Here is an 18,004-nt window from a genome sequence, read left to right as displayed (position 1 = left end):
AAGGCATTTCCATCCAGAAAAGGGAAAAACACCTGGATGCTTTTGCCCAGAAAAGGGGAAAAATACCAGGTACCTGCAATGGGTTATTGATATAAAGTGTGTCTGTGGGTTTATGCTTTTTGGCTGTATGGTGAGGTGGCGCAAGGAGTGTGTGAAGTGAACACGTGAAGAACATGGAGTTACCCTGCAGAGCCACCCTGGTCCGGGCAGCCTCTTCTATGTCTTTATACACACTTCCAAAAAAAAAAAAAAAAAAAAAAAAAAAAAACCCCTTCGCAAGTCACAAACAATTCAGGACTCAACTAAGAAAACACAGAGTGAACCATATGGCCGGGGTGGCTCGAGTTGGCTGCATTTTCCCTCAAACAAAGAAGGGATTGAGAGTTGAAGGAAAGGAGAAAAAAACCCAACTTTCCGGCTGATGAAGCTGTTGTCTGGAGGCAATGATCCCAAATCTCAAGGCTTTATTCCAGGCTCCGACTGAGACGTGATATGTCATATGATTAGCATCTTTCATATTTACAAGAGTAGTGCGGGCTGCCAGTCTTTAGAGAAAGGCGAGAGAAAGAAGGGGCATATGCTGAAATGGATTTAGCATTTGAAAGAGAGAAAAGAGAGCGGATAAATACACTTAAACGAGGATTTAGTTTTACTCCCGTTGAGTTCTAATGGCTTGTTGATTGAGATTTTAGGGAGCTGGGACAGAGGTGTCAGGAGTAATTTAAAGGCGCTATTCAACCCTGCCCCGCGCGGAAGGAGCCGCCGCTCCCCCTGAGGGAGGAGCGGTGCTGCGGCTGCAGTGGCGGGCTGGCTCCAAGCGGGGCGGATCACCGGCACCGCCGCCGCTCCCTCCGCCGGGCGGGCGGGTGGCACCACCTGGCGGCGGCGGGAAAGCGAAGGGGGCAAAGTTATCTGGGATCGGGAAAACGGGGGGGAAAAATAGGGAATTCTCGGTGTGTTTGGCACCTGGCAGCCTGGACAGCACCTGCTGCTACAGGAGGGTGCTCACTGCCCCCGTCCAAGCTGGCTTTGGGCACTGCCAGGGGTGGGGCAGCCACAGCTTCTCTGGGCAACCTGTGCCAAGACTTCACCGCCCTCACAGGGAAGGATTTCTTCCCAATATCCCATGTAAACCTTCCCTCTGTCATTTGAAGCCATTCTCCTCTGTCCTGGCAATTCATGCCCTTGTGCAAGTCTCTTTCCAGCTCTCCAGAGCTTGGAAAGGAGGCCTTTTAATTGTTTTAACCAAGCTGCCTCCTGGAAGTGACGTATCTGTAAATACACAAGATCACAGAATTGTTCTAAAATATAATTCCGTTATTCTTCAGACTAAATAACATAGCACTAATACAATTAGATACTTTGTGAGCATAAAAGGATTTCACTTCTCAGGCAGCTAAAGTCACTTTATTTTCGGTTATCAAGCAAATAAAGTCACTTTATTCAGTTTTAGTCATGTAAACACAGGGTCAAACAGAAGTATCAGTACATGAGGTACAAACAAACATGTACCACAATAAATAAATATTAAATTAGCCATTTTATAGACAAACAATATTAATAAAATAGGCACACATTTTATTTTTCCTTCTTCTTACTCTGCTCCTCTTCCTTCCGTTCCTCCCAGTAGCACTTCAGAATGTCGTTTAGCTGCTGCTCGCGCTGGCTTGCATTTTGTAATCCATTTTCCCATCCTACAACCAGCAATAAACAGGATAATTACATCTCTCTTTACAGCATCCACCATGGAACCAGCCCCTGGCAATGCTGACATCGATTTGCCCCAGAGTATCGACTGGCTGTGATATTTCTGCTTGGAAAATGGTTCTTCAGAGTTCAGCCACTAACAAGATGCTTTCTTTGATGTCAGCCAAGTAGGTAAAGTCCCATTACTGGATAAGAAAATACTCTTTGAGTATAAAAACAGCTTGCAGGTAAAGTTGCAAATGTGCAATGTGCATTTTCCTGTGATATATTAGATTTTATATGCAATAAATATTAAAAATTACATTCTATATGCAATAAATGTACTGGTTTATACAGTGTGCATACCATATACTTTATATATTATTATGTAGTACATATACACACACTATAAAGTGTATTATGCATAGTTTAATTAAAGAAGCTGAGCTGCACAGTTTCAGAAACCCTGGAGAAGAAAATCTTACCTTTGCAGTGGTGAATTACTCTTCCCCACAGCTTGTTCCTGCTTAAACAGGCCAGGTTTCCCACAATCAGCAAATGCCTCTTTGCCCTTGTTAGTGCAACATTCATCCTCTTCTCCGAGTCTATGAACCCAAACTGTCTGGTCCTGACACAGGACAAGACAATGATTTCCTTCTCAGCACCTTGGAAAGCATCTACAGTGGACACCTGGACAGGTTTCACTTCAAAAGCTTCAGAGTGAACCCCACTGAGCAAACTCTGAATCTGTGGGCAAAAGAAACAGGGAAGGGGGTGAGTTTGGCTGCTCAGAGTCAAGCACTTGCCATGAGAAAACACCCAACAAATCTGAGCCTGCACAAGATGTGAACTAGGAAACTAGAGAGTGCAATGTGGAGGGAAAATTGGAAATATATTTTTTAATAATTCTTTGAATTAAAATAGCTTTATTAATTTTAGAGGCAAAAATAGGTATTTTTTTAATGCAAAAGAGCAGTTATGGCAAACTACCCGTTTCTCACTTCTAGTTGACTCTTGCTAGTTGAAATGAAACCTGTGCTTAAAACAAAAAATATATTTAAGGAAGCACTTTACTGATGGTCCACTACACCTTATACATCTGTGATTTATAAAGAGTAATCACACCAATAGCAGCTCCTTCTATTCCACTGGCAATCAGAGACTGGATGAGCTTGACTGCAAAGTGAGCCTCTGCCATGTTGGAAAAGCTGTTGTCTCTTTCGATCTGGAAAAGAGGGAAGAATATTTCCAAATTAGCTCTCACAAGCAGAATGCAAAAAGGGATGGAATGGAATGGAGGAAAAACTAAAATACTGACTTTATTTATATAAGAAATATGTGTAAGAAACTCACCTGCTCCAGGCCATTTACATTGTAAAAGCAGAGTGTTGGAAGCCAGTCCAGTAAAGGAGTTCTGTCCTCCTGGGAAATCCCATCCCTGAGGTTCCCTCCGTAGAACAGCTCGTTGGCGATGGCACTGAGGGCAGGGTGACAGCGGTACTGTGTCCGGAGGAGTATGGCTTTATGTCCCTAAAAAATGAGGATAAAGGGTGACTAGGAAGTGTTCAAGGCCAGGTTGGGTAGTGGGTGGTGGTAGGTGTGTCCCTGCCCATGTCAGGGAGTTGAATTAGGAGACCTTCAAGGTCCCCCCAACCCAAACTGTTCAATGATTCCACGATAATTTGCAAGGCTGAAACTCTGATCCTCGACATCTAAACCAGAGTTTTCCTGGTGACTTCAGGGGACCTGCAATTCCACCCTCCACCTTTTCCAGAGGTGTGGTTGGCAGGACCTACCATTAAGCAGAGCCGGTCAAATAGAGTCTGCTCCAATCCCTGCTCATGGACACTCTCAGACCCTTGAATAGTTGGTGGTAATTGCTTAGGGTCTCCAACAAGGACAAGCTTTTCACACTGAAACCTGAATGGGAATGTGAAAAACCATGAAAAAAAGTTCTAAAAATGAGGCTAAACTGTTCATAAGTGAAGTGTGTGTGCTGTGTTTACACATCCCATTGCTTTCCATCCACCTCCCTGCTCCATCTTCCCACAGTTTAATAACACCTAAGGCCAGGCCTCCATTTAAAATTTCTCTTCTTGCTCTCTAAGGTGAGACCTTGGGGTTCATGTGCTTAAAAAGATGTGGGGTTTGGCACTGCCAGGAGGTTGTGTCCCTGCTAAGCAAGTTATTCCCCTGCTGAAGCACCAAAGGAAGGCTGTACCTGGCGATGGGAAGGAGGGAAGCAGGTTCAGTCATCTGACTGCACTCATCCAGCATCACCACGGGGAACCTGAGAGCGTTCAGGCAGGGGAAGGGGCAGGCAGCACAGGTCACTCCAACCACTTTTACCTTTTAGTAGTGGGGGGAAAATGGGGAGACAAAAAGTTAGGATCATTTCATAGTTCATCTCTGTGCAGTACATGACTATAGCAGTACAATTGCTACAGGCTACCTCGTGCCTCTGGTTCTCAACAAACTGCTCAGATCTGCTTTGTTACAATTGCTTTACAACAAGCTGTGACTTTCCGAGTCTGGGACTGAGGAGAAATGACTGGAAAGACCAGAAATTGAGGATATTTTTCTACAGGGAGTAGTGTAATCTTTAAAGGTAATACTTTGATGAAAAGTTGCTTAAAATATATTTGAAGTCTCCTTGGCGGTTGATACACTGCTCCAGGATAGATTTAGCTCAGTCTTTATCTTTTAACCTTTATGACTATATAAATTTTAGTTTCAAGGTGACAGTGCAGACGAGCTGTAGTGAGAAATTTTTCTCTGCCCACCTTGAAAACTAAATTGGCAATATTAAATCAGATTGCAGTCGAGTTCAAAAAGGGTTTCTGTCTTACATCATTGAAAAAGAACTGCAAGTTCAACTCAAGAGAAACCCTACACAGGTAAGACACTAAGCTATACCTGTGGAATCAAGCCTAACACTCACTTTATTTTTCAAAATTAGGAGCCTGGCAGGTGTGAGAGGGAATTCCCAGTTTCCATACGGTGGGTTTTGTGGATAGGACACAAGGAATCCCCACTTTCCCATCCCATCTCTTTGACTGTACCTGTTGCAGGATGGTTTTATTGGTCCCCAGTTTGTGCTGCTCAATGCTCTTCCTGACATACATTTTTTCAGCTGGAGTCAAATCTTCTTTCATGAGAGCAAGCAGCTCCTTCAGCTGCTCGTTTTCATTTCCTGAGCCTGCATGTAAACTTCAAAAAAGATTTTGTGACATGCATTGCAGTGACTGAAAATAACAGTGCTTGGAAAAATGTACAAAAATAATCATACTTTATACATAACAGTGCTTTAAAACAACATATTAACCTATCCCAAATTGCTTCAGATCCCATAAAGAACAAGTTTCTTACCTGTGGGGAAGAATTGCTTTGGTGATCTTCCTAATACTTCCCACTCTGATAAAATCCTCAAATCCAAGATCGAGCAGGCTTCAGAGAAAAAAAGACAGATGTTATAGAAATGGAAGAAGAAACTTTGAAAACTTTAAAAGTGGTTTTAAAAGGCACATCAGAACACTGAAGAACACAAACTCCTGCGATTAACCAGCTGAAGTAACTCAGGCCACAGTCTTTTAATACCAACACATAGATCTTTACCATGTAAGTGCATTATTATTTCTGGAAGAAGAGGCTGTAAAAGCCTCAGTGACCCACCCCAGCAGTATCCTGTCCACGGCAACGTTGGTGGAAGAAGCAATGAGAAGTTTCCATGGAGTTGGCCTTGGACCCTCCGTGGCTTCACTGCTTTCGAAGAGCTGTACGAGGAACAAGATCACCACAGACAGCAGGTAGCTCTTGCCAGCTCCAAAAACACCTGGCATTTTGGAAGAAAAAGCCAAAGTTACAAGTGAAGTAGAAGGAAATATAAACCAGCAAGGAATAGTGTGTAATAGAAAAAAAAATTACAATTAAGCAAAGCTGATACGTGACCAAAAGTGGTTTTAATTTGAAAAGAAAGAAACACTCTGATTTTGTGTACAGATATTCCTAGGAAAAAACTCAACACCACTGTGAAATCCTGCAAAAGGCAGAATGCAAATTCAAGGATGAGGAGCTCTGTGCTGACAGAATAGATGTCTAATGTCAAGGTCATTATTGGAGGGGCCTCATCCAGAAATTAATTTTCAGGAAGTGCCTGAAGTAGGTGAGGATTACAAAAGAGGATATTCCATACACAGGCAGTTTATTCAAGTTCATCTTTTGGGCTACGTTTCAAATAAGTCAAGGCTGAATTTGCCTTTAAGTCTGCCTGAAATTGTAAATATATAATGAAGGAAACAAATCTACTGAAATGTTTCATCTCTGGGATATTTCCCTAACCCTGGCATTACATATTAATCAGAGTTTTTGCAAAGATAGAGTGGCAGCACATTTCCCAATCATTTGCCAATATATACCACGTATGATTGTGATGGGGAAGCTCTGATGTTCCTCCTCTGGGGTGATATTCCCACCCGAGCTCATCATCCCAGCGATTTGGATCAGCGACGTCGCCTGGTCCAGGTTCAGGGAGAACCTTTGGATCATCTCTTTAGCCAGTCCCATGGCCACCTCAGAGCTGACAGGGCCAGCCCTCATTGAGCTTTTCAGGATCATGGCAGGAGGAATAAATTTTCTTTTGTCGACTCTTTTAGGAGCATTTTCAGAATGACGATTCCTGAGGACAAAAAATAGTCAAAAGCTGTGATATTTGTATCTCTCGGTTCTGATATTCTCAGTGACCCAACACTGAACTGCTGAGGTTTTGTGACCTGCTCACAGTATCACTGAACAGTAACTTACATGTTTAGTAGGTATGGGATTAGTGGTAAAGTGGAGGGATTGAAGTGCTCTTCCATATTCCTTAAGGATGCCAGCTCCCCACTGGCATTACACACCAGCAGGGCGTGAACACACACTGAAAAAAGCCACAGAAAAACAAAAGCAGGAAGAAATTAAACGAGCCAAGATTTCACATCATTATAAAGTACCAAAAGGGTAATTAGCCAACTGCATCTCTTTCATTTACAAACCAAACCAAACCAAACCAACCCCCAAACTTTGGCTCAGTTCAACAGCAAAACCAAGGAACTTTTGCAAAATCACAGCTTTAATATGTGGCTTTTTATATAAATATATATTTTCCCTAGTGAGTTGTTTGGGATTGTATTTTCTTTCTCAGGGACAGTACCAACATATTCCTGTTATTTACACTCCGACAGTCAACTTGCATTCTATATTGCATTATTTACTACATTATTTATATTATCCTCATTTCTTCCTCCCTCACTTAGAATTTCCCAGCTACTCTGCAGGTTTAATTGCATTAAGTGCTGTGTTCAAATTACGTATTCAAAGATACAAGTGAAAAAAATACTGTGATTTAAATCATGTCTGAGATTTGGGAAATTCTAATCTCTTCCTTCGTTGCTGGCTGGATTTCTCCGTAGTTTTCCCCCACAATTCTGAATTATTTGGTGTAGAACTCACCGTTTGATCTCCAGTTTGAGGGACTGTAGCCTTTCAATGGGAGCAATTCTATTTCATTGTTGGAGGATGGTCCAAAGAAAGCACTGCTTGCAATGAAAGTATCAATGGGATCAAAGTTCAGAGTCTTTGAAACCACCCAAATATCATCTGTCAAAAAAAATACAGAGTTCTCATAAGCTGCTACTACTGCCACCTTTGAAATCAGATGCTTGGGATGTGCTTACCTTTGCTGTAGAGAGAAGAATGCTCCTTTTTGCTTAATTTGAGGTATAATTTGGGTTTGGAATCGCCATCTAAGCTGGCAGGTGTATTCACAAATTTCTTGAACTTACTGTACCTCTGGGTTTGAATTTCAAAGGCTTTCCTGTGAAATTGTAATTTTAAGGAAAAGCACGTAAACTATTGGCACATTTTGGATTCAGCACCAAAAATAAGAAAGCTCCACAGATTGGACCAAATTATACAGATTGTGCTGCTTGTTCATCATCTTGCATTAACAAGTTTTAAATACATTCCTCTTGCAAAATTCTCTCATGTGCAGCCATAATGAAATTGTTTGCTCTACAGTTAAGCAGCACAGAATAGCCCTTGATACAACTTCTGCTGTTAAAATTACAGTCTTGCAGAGAATAAATCAAATTCTCTCAGTAAAAATTAAATGAACAAGAATTCAAGTGCAGCAACTGTAAGAGATTTCATTAATCAAGTTGCTGGTAAGCAGTTTTGATCCTTGCTAAAAAGAAATGCCATTGCTATCAATATTATTTCTATTCTAATTTGGCTCTTACATGTCTTTACAAAACTGCAGCCTCTTTAAACATAGTGAAAATGTCTCTTAAATGCTGCTGAAATCCCGAGCTGCTGGAATATTTATAAACCCCGAATTCACACGGCACTGGAGAAAAGTGCAGAGGGTGTCAGGAATACCTCACCAAAAGCTGGCATTCCTCATAGAGAGCAATCTTTTGGCTTCTGAGGTATGTCCCAATGCTTTTGATGTCACGGAGCACTGCACTTGGTCTGGATTTTGCCTGTGTGGGGTTCACATCTTCTGCCCACTTGAAAAATGAGCACTGCTCAGCTTTCGGGGCATCACAGGCATAGAACAAACGACCCTGGAAAGGAGAGGGGGGGAAAAAAAACAGACCATGAGCACTAAAACAAGCAAGAAAAAAAAGGAAAAAAAAGGAGCAGCACTTTCACCCCAAAACTGTAAAAACACAGGGAATAAACAGCACCTTGTTATGACCTTCTTTTTTAACCATAACCAGCTTAGCAGGGTGCATGTGGTTGCAGAGTGGAGCACAGCTTCCCTGGCTTTGCCCATCTTTCACTGAAGTGTAAAATGATATATCCACTTTGGAGAGAGCATTGTGCAATCTTTGGGACAGCTCAAACAGCATTATGTTCAGTTGCTCTTGAGAGAGAAAGCAGAAAATAAAGGAATTATTAGTACGGCCTTAAAAACACTTACTCAGGCACACAACACTCAAGCAAATATATTTTCATTTGAAGATTTCAATCCTAAATCGAAATATTTAATCTGAGTCCCCCGAGAAACCACATGACCTGCAAAATCCATGTATTTAAAAAAAAGCTTAGGAATCTAAAGACTGGGAAAAAAAAAAGCTTAGGAATCTAAAGACTGGAAAACAGGTCTGAGGTTACATAGTTGAACAGAAGAGTGCTGTTCTTTTGGTTTGTCTTTGCAATTTTGGGCACAGATTGAATATATTTCAGTACGTATAAAAAAATCAAATGCAGCCAGTTCTAATGGGTGATGTTGAGGATTTCTGTCCCTCTTATCCTGCTTGGTGAAGCTTCAGAAATACACTGTTTAAAAATGACAAACATGGTGTCAGACTTACCTGTCAGAGCAGCTTTAAAAATCTGTTTGTAGTGAATATGAGACCGAAACACAGTTGGGATGGAGACCTTTCTTTTGGGGAGATGAGCATGTTTCACTTTGTCCACGTTAGGAAAAGACAACTCAGAAATTGTTATGTCCTAAAAAGACCCAGAAAAGCAAACCATTAAAACTTGCAAGACCCCGCAGGAGAAAAATACTTCTCCCTAAAGCTTGGGCTGCCTAATTTAGGATGCACCATGAGGTTAAAATTTGTCCCTTGACAAACAGCCTGCACTTATAGTAATACTTCCAAAGGCTGTAAATTATGTAAGTTATGTAATTGAAAATTATGTTTTTCAGTGCTAGGGGAAGGATCACACAACCCCCATTAATCAGATGGGAATATAGCAAAGGTAGAACAAGGCTAAGGAAGGTAAAACCACATATATAGATATATATATACACACACACACATACATATATATGTATATGTGGTATCAGTGCTTATTCAGTGCCATTAACTTACTTTTCCACAGTTAAAACTGAAAAAATGTGTAGTATTTTAAAATCAGTGACTACGCCTCGAAGCAAGTTATAGGTGTTCTTTGAAACAATGTTGACTTTCAAATTTAGAAAAACGCTTCTTGAAAACACATTCTTACCAATTACAGGTGACCAAACAGCCCAATAGCTTTTATTTCATCTTCCTGCCATCAACATTCTGATTACAAACCTAAATCTGGCACTGTGTGTGCCCAGGAATTACCTTTACAAACAGCTAGTCGAGCAGCTGCTGTTCTGCAGCTGAGACTCTTTTTTGGTTTGCTACATAGGTAGAAACATTTCACCCCACTGCAACTGATAATATCTTGCAGGAAATCAGAGAAATGCAGTTCCTTTGGCTGGAAAAACGTGTTTCTGCCACTTATACCTGTATTTGCTTGAACAGTTACACACACCTGGCCCTCTCCTGTTCCGGCGTGGCAGCTCAGGTGACTCAACACCTTTTGTGTTGCCGCAGCCAAAGGTGTCCCACTTAAGTGCAGGGAAAGTAACTTCCCTTCGGAAATCCAATCCTGGGGGGTGCTGCTTGCACAGCATTCCCCAGGGGAGCTCTTGGATGTCAGCAGAGGGGCAGCACCTGGAGTGCTTTGATTCCCAGCTCTTTGATTCCCAGCTCGGCTCTCTCCCGTGTCACCCCGCAGCATTCCAAGGATGCTCTGGGCACAGATGTCATCAGTCTCTTCCCTGTCATCGCTGTTTTCAGGGATCAAGTCTCTCTGAGCACTGTTTTGATACTTCAGCCACTTGCTTTGTCTGTGTTGGGAGGTCACCTTAGGGAGCAGGGGTTGGACAGCTTCCCTTTGTCCATCTTCCGTGTACTCCCCAAACACAGAGGGCTCATAATTCCTGTCCTCGGGGCCAGGAGCACTCATAGGAAATTCCATTGGCTCCATGCATAAATTGCCTCCTGGAGAGCCCAAGCATTGCTGGAGCTCCTCGCTGTCAGTGGGATAAAACACAGCAGGAATCTCCTCGGTGGCAGGAAGGGTGACAAACGGAGTCCGGGTTTTAACGGTGGGTTTGGATCTCGGGAGGCTGCATTCCTCTGGATAGCTGCATTTCTCCCCTGCTGTAGGGCAAAGACATCTTACAGGCAACTTGTAGCACTTCAGATGTACAGAAAAGATAAGGAAGGAATTTTAAGTTCTTCCTTTCACATCCTGTCTTTTAACTGGGAAGCTCTCTGGATCATGCCTGGGCAGTACCACACTAAATTTCCATACACCATGATGGATTTAGTGTGATTCTTTTAATTAATTTTAATTCTTTTAAATCCCCATATTCAGAAAACATTATATAGCCACTCTAATTGTATAAAAGACAATTATTTAAACGTGGTTGTGTTTTGGAGGCCATTAATCTGATAGTTTTGGTAGGTCAGTGACAGATGCCAACTGGAAAACACCCAGCTTAACACTTGCTCCTTTTTCCAGAAAGATCACCCCCAAAACTGTGAATTAGTACTAAACAACATAGATAAGGAAGCTTTTAGTACCAAAAAGCATCTTTTGGACTAAATTCATTATCAACAGTGACAGTCATTGATAGGTGTCAGCTGGAAGTGGGTCAGAGAACAGCTGAATATGGAAGAAAACTAAAAGCAGTTAAATAAAAACATAAATATGACTTAGAAGCTTAGCTTACAGCCTTTATTTCCCCCCAAACTAGAAGCTGATTTTTCTTTATAAAACTAAATCACTCCACCAAGGTCTCTTTCAGGAGAATAGAATTGGTTGAGTAATTGTCTGTCATAGCTGTGCTTCAAAAATCCTCAGAGATTTTCCAGCTAAGATACTGTAAGAGTGCAATAATAAACTGCAATTTCTTACTGAAAAAAAAATCTGGGAGTTCTGCTTCACTTGGTAAGATCCCTTGTATCAGGGGCTCCTGGATGTCTCCAATAGTTTCCTCATTTCCTGAAGGTGGAGAAATTGTAGAATCCGGATCAAATGAGGAAGTCAGTTCTGATGAAATCTACAGGTGAACAATTAATATGTTAAATGAATGACTGGAAAAAAAACCCTTGATTATAGCTCTTTTATCACTCTTCTCTCTCTCATCATTCTAAACAACCGAAATGTGTCTCACAGTCGAGATAAAACAGCTTCAAAAATAAGAAATTGCCATGAACGCACAGGAAATAAAGCCAAAACTATCTAGAAAAGACAGTCAGTCCACACCTTGCCAGGTTCCCAGGAAGTCCACTGTGCTTGTCTCGGAGCAGAATGTGAAGGTGAGCCTGACACTGTCCATGCTGGCACTTCAGGATACACATGGAATGCCAGTGCTAGGAAAAACACGTGAAGGACAGAAGTCATGCAGGAATTTTGAGGCCAATTGCTGCCTTTTAACTTTTACTTCCACTTACAAGACGGATTTATTCTTGACTCTTCAGCCACATCAGACTCCATTTGAAAATTCCCTTGTCTGATAACATCCATATCATCCCCGTGAAGACTTCTGGAACCTGAAGACTTTACAAAAAAAAAAAAAAAGCATGAGCAAAAACTTGCTAGAAATTCAACTGCTTATCTTCTGTTCTTCAGAGAAGAAAAAAAACAAGTTAATGTTTTACCTGTCTGAAGTCAGAAAGGCCATAATTGCTTGAAAACAGGGGGGACAAAAATGTCTCAGCTGCAAAGTCCATGTTATGTGGGTACTGCTGCCATCCCAGCTGGGAGCAGGGAACTCTCACCATGATCTCACTAGCTGCTGATCCCTTTACTTGATGCCCTTGGAATGCAACAGGCTACACAACATATTGAATTATCACTAACTGGAAATAAATATCGCTCTGGAACTATCTACAGTCACTAAAGGTACTCTTCAACACATGCAACAAAAATAATCTGTTGGAAACTAGAAGAGAAACAAAAAAAAAAATCTGTTTTTTCCTCATAATTTCAGTTTCAAACTCTCCCTGGAAAATTTCCCACGGACAAATATAGTAAAAAATGATGAGAAGCCCATTACGAGACTGGTTAAAATTTTATTAGGACTCACTGTAATAGATGACAAATAGTAAAGCATTTCATTGCCATCTGAGGAACACTGTTCATTATGCTTCAGTTCCACAGCAATTGTACCTTTGGTTGCCAGTCACATGTCCCAGGGTCTCTTTGGGCTGCTGCTACTGGCTCTGTCTTCTGTAATAAACTGTCCACAGAGCTGGGCTGCACAGAAAAAGTGCCAAAACTTAATCAGCCTAACCATTTAATAACCATTTCAAGTGAAAATACAAGCTAAGGAATCTCTTGTATTTATACAAAAGAAGCATTTCAATTAGAGCCTTTTTATTTGGAAGCCAGGACAATGCAGGACAGGATAAAAAACTTATGTTTGCCTAAAATCTTTAAGCTTTGGATGGATTGAAAGAAAAAGCCTATTATCTCCCAGTATATTTCAACCTAAATACTAAAATTCCTAGGAATTGACTGGTAGGGAAGGAGAAGTACCAGACATATTAATGTGATATTAAACATAACTAAATATTACCATTTGCATTAAGTTTCTTGTCATACATGAGGCCTCCTGAATATTTATTGGCAAGAGGACATTCTCTGTTTATTACCAGCTTCATAATCAATGCCAAGGATTTTATTCCTGGTAGAAAATGAATTTATCTTGTCCAGATAAATATATGTAGTCAAAAATGGGTTACCATAAGGCCAGAAGAATCAAAGTATGAACAGGAAGATGCCTGTAAACTTTCTGAGCAAGGCATTTCTGTAAACTCTTTTATAGCTACAAGAGATGGAAAAGCATAATGAGTTACAGATAAAAGTTGGGGGTTTTAATGTGAAAACATCTGAATATTTACTGGGCTTACAAACCCAACCCATGCAATGCATTGCACAGTAAAGGATTTAACTGAACTAAAGACACAGAGCTCACAATGTTGCTTTAAACACCAACAACTGCATGAGGGAACCTATAAAGCACATCACTCAAAAAAGAAGATTTCTGAACATGAACTGTCCAAGAGAGATAAGAGTACAGAGGTCAAACAGGTACAGACACACAGAATTCACTTTAAAATAGAAGCTGACCTAACCTTCATCTTTCCTAAGGGGTTCAAATGTCTCCTGGGAAGTCTGTGTCTCACAGAATGTGCTGTTATTTTCCTCCATCTTTTGCAAGCTTTCTAAAGCTGTGCTATGTTGAGTCAAAGCCCTCAGAAGAGCAATATCATTCACCAAAGCAGGGAGAGCTGAGGAGTTTTCAGCCACTCCTCTTTCACCTCTGCAGGCTGCAGGAGGGGTGTTGATGGTCTCTGAGTTTTCAAACTCTGTTTCCTCTGGAGATGAATGGCCTGTTCCTAAAGGATGCACAGAACTCATGGAAAGGAGAGCATCTTCCTTATGGGATGTGCCAAACACCTGTTGATGGTCTTCTGCAATATATTGGAATGAGCCACTGCCAAGAGCTGATTTTGGTGACAAAGCCAGCAAAGGACTGCCTGGTTTAATGCCAGCACTCCTACTACCCCAGAAGTGTTGTGAGCCAACCTCTGGGGATTCCCTGCATCCAAGCTCTGTGACACCTTCTTCGTCCGTGGCAGAAATGATTCTGCTGGGAGAAATACCTGAAATACTTCCAGTTGCCTCAAACAGGCTGGTTTCAGGGTGACATTCCTTAACATTTGTGTCACCAGGCATAGGATCAGAGTGCTGGTTTCTTATCCCTGGTGTGCCATCAATGGTGAGTGCTGCACAGCCAGCATGATCCTCTTTATTGCTTGTGGTTTCAAGACTTAATTGACTTGCATTCATCTCTTTTATGTTGTGTCCAGCGCCCAAAAGTTCCACTTCAGTTCTGCTCTGGCTTGCAGGGTCTTCTGCAACCCTCCTGGTATCTCTGACACTGCTTTCACAAAGCTCAGGCAAAACACCCCCAGTGCAGTCACTTCCATCATCCTCTCTGTCAAATGTTGAACATTTGGCTTCATTTTTGCTGTGTGTCCCTCCTTCACAGCGGGAATGAGGTCTCAACACAGCTACATCCCCTCCCTCAGAGCAATCTGTTCTCTGTGAAAGTGTGTCTCCCTCAGTGGGCTTCTTCACATCTCTTTCACACACTTCTTCACTGTCTGTGTCATTAAAATCAAAAGACTCCATTAGATTAAAGTTAACCTCCATCAGTTCTTCATCAGGACTACACTCTTTGCCATCCAAATTTAACTCCTCCTTGACAATTCCAGCTTCAGTCAGTGTTAGATCCCCAGAAAGCTCCAGGTCACTGGGCACTCCCTCTGAATTTTGTCTTGGCTGAAGCCCACTCTGCATCTTCACAGATGAATTCTCCCTAAGATCCTTAGTCCCTGACTGCTCCCTGTATCCAAAAGAATTGTTTTCAAAGGTGATTGGACTTGCTGAAGGTGAAATGTCACCTGAGGACGGGACCAGCTGGCTGTCACTCATTCCACTTATGGTGGACTCAGGTAGGAAGCAACCATTTGTGCTGCAGGGATCCTGCAAATCTTGACTTAAATTATTTACCTTTTTGTCGTGTCTCTGTCCTGTGGCTTCTTCAGGTGAATTCAGAGGCATTCCAGCATTCCAGTCCTTCTTATCATTTCCAGTTCCCTTCCCAAAAGGCAGGTGCTGAGTGTTTGGAACGATTCCTTTGGCAGGACCACCTGGAAAAGCAGGTAGGGCCGTGCTTTTCTGGTCATGTAAATCTGCATTTTTTGATGCCTGAAACCTGGAGAAACTTTCTGTAAGTGCAGGTGTTTGTCCTCCGTGTCCTTGTGCTGGTTTGGACTTCAGAAGAGCAATGATCTGTGCCGTGCTCCTGATGTTGTGGGACACCGCCCCAGGACCAGTTTGCCCAGTAAGGAGAGGAGATTCTGGCTTCACAGGGAACTGAGCAGAGCTTTGCTTCTCTGTCCCCTCACATCTGTCAAGAAATGGAGCTGAAAGCAGCGAGGAGACAGCCACGTGTTCTCTGTCATTATCCCTACATCCATCTTCCTGGAAGCCTGCGGAGAGATTTCTGTCCGCATCCTTCTTGTCAATCGTGGAAAATAATGGAGAGGTGACATAAAACTTGGATGGAAAAGTCCCCTGGCACTGCTTAGATAAAGGCAACAGTGTTGGTTTTTCTTCCTCTTCCACAGCTGGTATTTTCTTTTCAACTTGGCGTGGCCCTTGGAACCCCTGGGAAAGAAATTTGAAATCAATCCCCATTTTGCGATCAAACGTTGAACAACAAACAAATGAAAATCTGAAACAAACCCACACCGTAAACTTCCTTTTCAGGCCAACAGGGAGGTGTCTTGGAGGCAGAAGACCAGGTTTGACACCATTTCTAGCCACTGCTGGAGTTTCTTCTGCTTTCCTTGGCTGATCTTCCAAAGGTTTTTCACTCACTTTTGCTGCTTCGACCGTGATCAAATATCGTTCGCTTTCAAAATTATCTCCAGCAGCCACCTAGAAAGGAGAGAGCAGCAGGGTGCACATAATAGTGCCATGTAAGAAAGAATAATATGCAGATTTATTTTAAATAAATATAGTCTTTTAAGTGCTTAGATGTAAAAAATTCAGATATTTAGACCAAATATATCAAAGATGCCATATACAGAAATAAATATATAGAGAGACTAGAAAGCATTAGCACTTATCTTCAAGTTATGCTTATTTAATATATCCCTGTAATAACACTGCTTTTACCCCAAAGGAATAAAATTCCATAAAACCTTCTGGACAAACAATAAGACTTGTCAATAAGAAGAAGCTGTTTTCCCTTTTCATTATATCCACAACAAGAAAAATGGCTATTTTAGTTACCAACCCAGTGTTTGAAGCTCTGCCTGAAACACAAAGCACAATCAGGCATTCAAATAACAACTCCAAACAAACTATACCTGAGATTTTATAAAAATACTCTCCAGGCATTGTCCTTTGCCATCAAACAAGGTGGCCTGCAATGAAAAAACGGGATTTTAAATAACCAATTATTTCACAGAGCCACTAGACTGGCACTGGCAGTCCAGCAGTAGCAGATGGGATTAAATCCAAGAGTGTTAAATCTGAGTTTTCACCTGATTTCTGCCAGTTCTAATCTTCAGAACTCCATCTTGCCACGTTTTTGCTTTTTTTGTCTTTTGGTGAGTGTATAATACCTGTTTTAAACATGCAAAAATGTTGGGAAAATAAGAAGATATTTGAATAATACAGCAGTTGCAGTCTTTTAATTTATTCCTAATAATAATAGTACGCAGTGTTAAAAATCACTTACAGTAAATTCTTGAGAGGCCATTGCTTGGTCAAAACAGCCATTTATTTCACAAATATCCACATCTTCACACAGCCTGAGAGGTGGGGAAATGGTCAGAATTCGCCAGAGCTGTGAAGAAAATGTATGGACAAGAAATCACATGTCAGTTCACTTCTGTTTTCCTCTCAAAAGAACTTTTCTTGCAGCAAAAAAAAACCACCAAAAAACCAAAAATACCCCAGAAGCTGTTACCAGAATAATTTTGTGGCAGGTGTGGAGCTGGCCATGCATGTTCAACTCATGTAAAACATGAATTATATTTAAAACACAACTGACTGCAGACCAGCCACCCGTGAAGCCAAACCCCTTCATGTATTTAACGTTAGACCGCAATAACATTTAAAATAAAGTTCAAAATAGCCTCTGGATGAGTGAGGAACAGTTTATATGAAGAAAGGGGGAAAGATTCCTGCCGTTTCTTTTGGCTCCCAGCTCCTTGGTTGCTTAATGAGGCGAAAATCCATGGAAACGGACACCCTTGGAGGACACGAAGTTACCACCTTTAAAGCCGCTGGATGGATGCGAACCCTTACAGTGACTCCGGGTGGAATGCCGCGGGAGCAGGGATGTGCAAAACAAACCAACCCACCGTCTCCCTTTCCAGCCCCCTCGTCCAGCAGCATTCCCTTCAGCGCCAAGGGGGGGATTCCATTCCCCGAGGGACCGCGACCGCATCCCCCCCCAGTGACACCGCGATCCTACCCAGCGACCAGGATCACGACTGGAATCATGACCAGGATCGGAATCAGGCTCGGGATCGGGATGAGGATTAGGAGCGGGATGAGGATTAGGAGCGGGATGGGGATCCCGGTGGCAGCCGCCGCCCTCTCGAATTTCCCGCCGCGGCGCCCCGCGTGACGTCACGAGTGCGCGCCGCCCGGCGGGGGAGGAAGTCACGTGCGCGCAAGGCCGGGCGCGCCCCCCGCCGCCCTCGCTGCTGCCGCCGCGCACGCGCGGGCGCCGCCGCGGGGCTTTTCATCCCTTAGAGGGGGAGAGGGGGGGCGGTGGAACCCGGTAGCGCGTGTCGCCGGGACTGACGGGGATAACGGCGGCGGAGGAGCCGTGGACGGGGCGGGCCGAGCCGGTGTCTCCGCGGCGGCGGCGGCGACGGCAGGTCAGTGACCGGGCAGGGGGTGCGGG

General features: G+C 42.6%; 1 protein-coding gene across 3 annotated transcripts; it reads right to left on the bottom strand.

The window, feature by feature from the left end:
- Positions 1-1,233: 1,233 nt before the first annotated feature.
- LOC113962521 (protein ZGRF1-like) lies at positions 1,234-17,718 on the bottom strand. Of its 3 annotated transcripts, none has more exons than XM_027673277.1 (29): positions 17,567-17,718; positions 16,826-16,933; positions 16,629-16,709; positions 16,452-16,508; positions 15,829-16,017; positions 13,641-15,744; positions 13,248-13,330; positions 12,673-12,759; positions 12,162-12,335; positions 11,955-12,060; positions 11,767-11,873; positions 11,416-11,560; positions 9,982-10,655; positions 9,042-9,180; positions 8,412-8,590; positions 8,101-8,288; positions 7,398-7,537; positions 7,174-7,320; positions 6,487-6,601; positions 6,102-6,361; positions 5,359-5,518; positions 5,056-5,133; positions 4,749-4,896; positions 3,908-4,035; positions 3,483-3,606; positions 3,040-3,216; positions 2,777-2,911; positions 2,172-2,433; positions 1,234-1,694 (listed from the first exon to the last, which is right to left on the bottom strand). In XM_027673277.1, exons 2-29 carry the CDS (start codon positions 16,844-16,846, stop codon positions 1,579-1,581), a joined length of 6,324 nt encoding a protein of 2,107 aa, XP_027529078.1. In that variant the 5' UTR covers positions 16,847-16,933; positions 17,567-17,718; the 3' UTR covers positions 1,234-1,578. The 3 variants fall into 3 exon arrangements, with proteins under 3 accessions (XP_027529078.1, XP_027529079.1, XP_027529080.1); XM_027673278.1 differs by having other exon boundaries at positions 9,982-10,652; XM_027673279.1 differs by lacking the exon at positions 12,162-12,335.
- Positions 17,719-18,004: the final 286 nt, after the last annotated feature.

Source organism: Neopelma chrysocephalum, unplaced genomic scaffold (genome assembly GCF_003984885.1).
Source record: "Neopelma chrysocephalum unplaced genomic scaffold, ASM398488v2 Primary Assembly neopelma1_182215, whole genome shotgun sequence".
In the NCBI taxonomy this organism is placed as follows: Eukaryota; Metazoa; Chordata; class Aves; order Passeriformes; family Pipridae; genus Neopelma; species Neopelma chrysocephalum.
The sequence above is the reverse complement of the archived record's forward strand: the minus strand, read 5'-3'. Positions and strand labels throughout refer to the sequence as shown.

Coding starts and splice junctions, on each gene's coding strand:
- LOC113962521 (XM_027673277.1), bottom strand. CDS start 16,846: ATGGCCTCTCAAGAATTTACT. Junction 12,061..12,161: donor GCCTTTCTGACTTCAGACAG/GTAAAACATTAA, acceptor TTTTTTGTAAAG/TCTTCAGGTTCCAGAAGTCT. Junction 2,912..3,039: donor ATGTAAATGGCCTGGAGCAG/GTGAGTTTCTTA, acceptor CCTCTTTTCCAG/ATCGAAAGAGACAACAGCTT.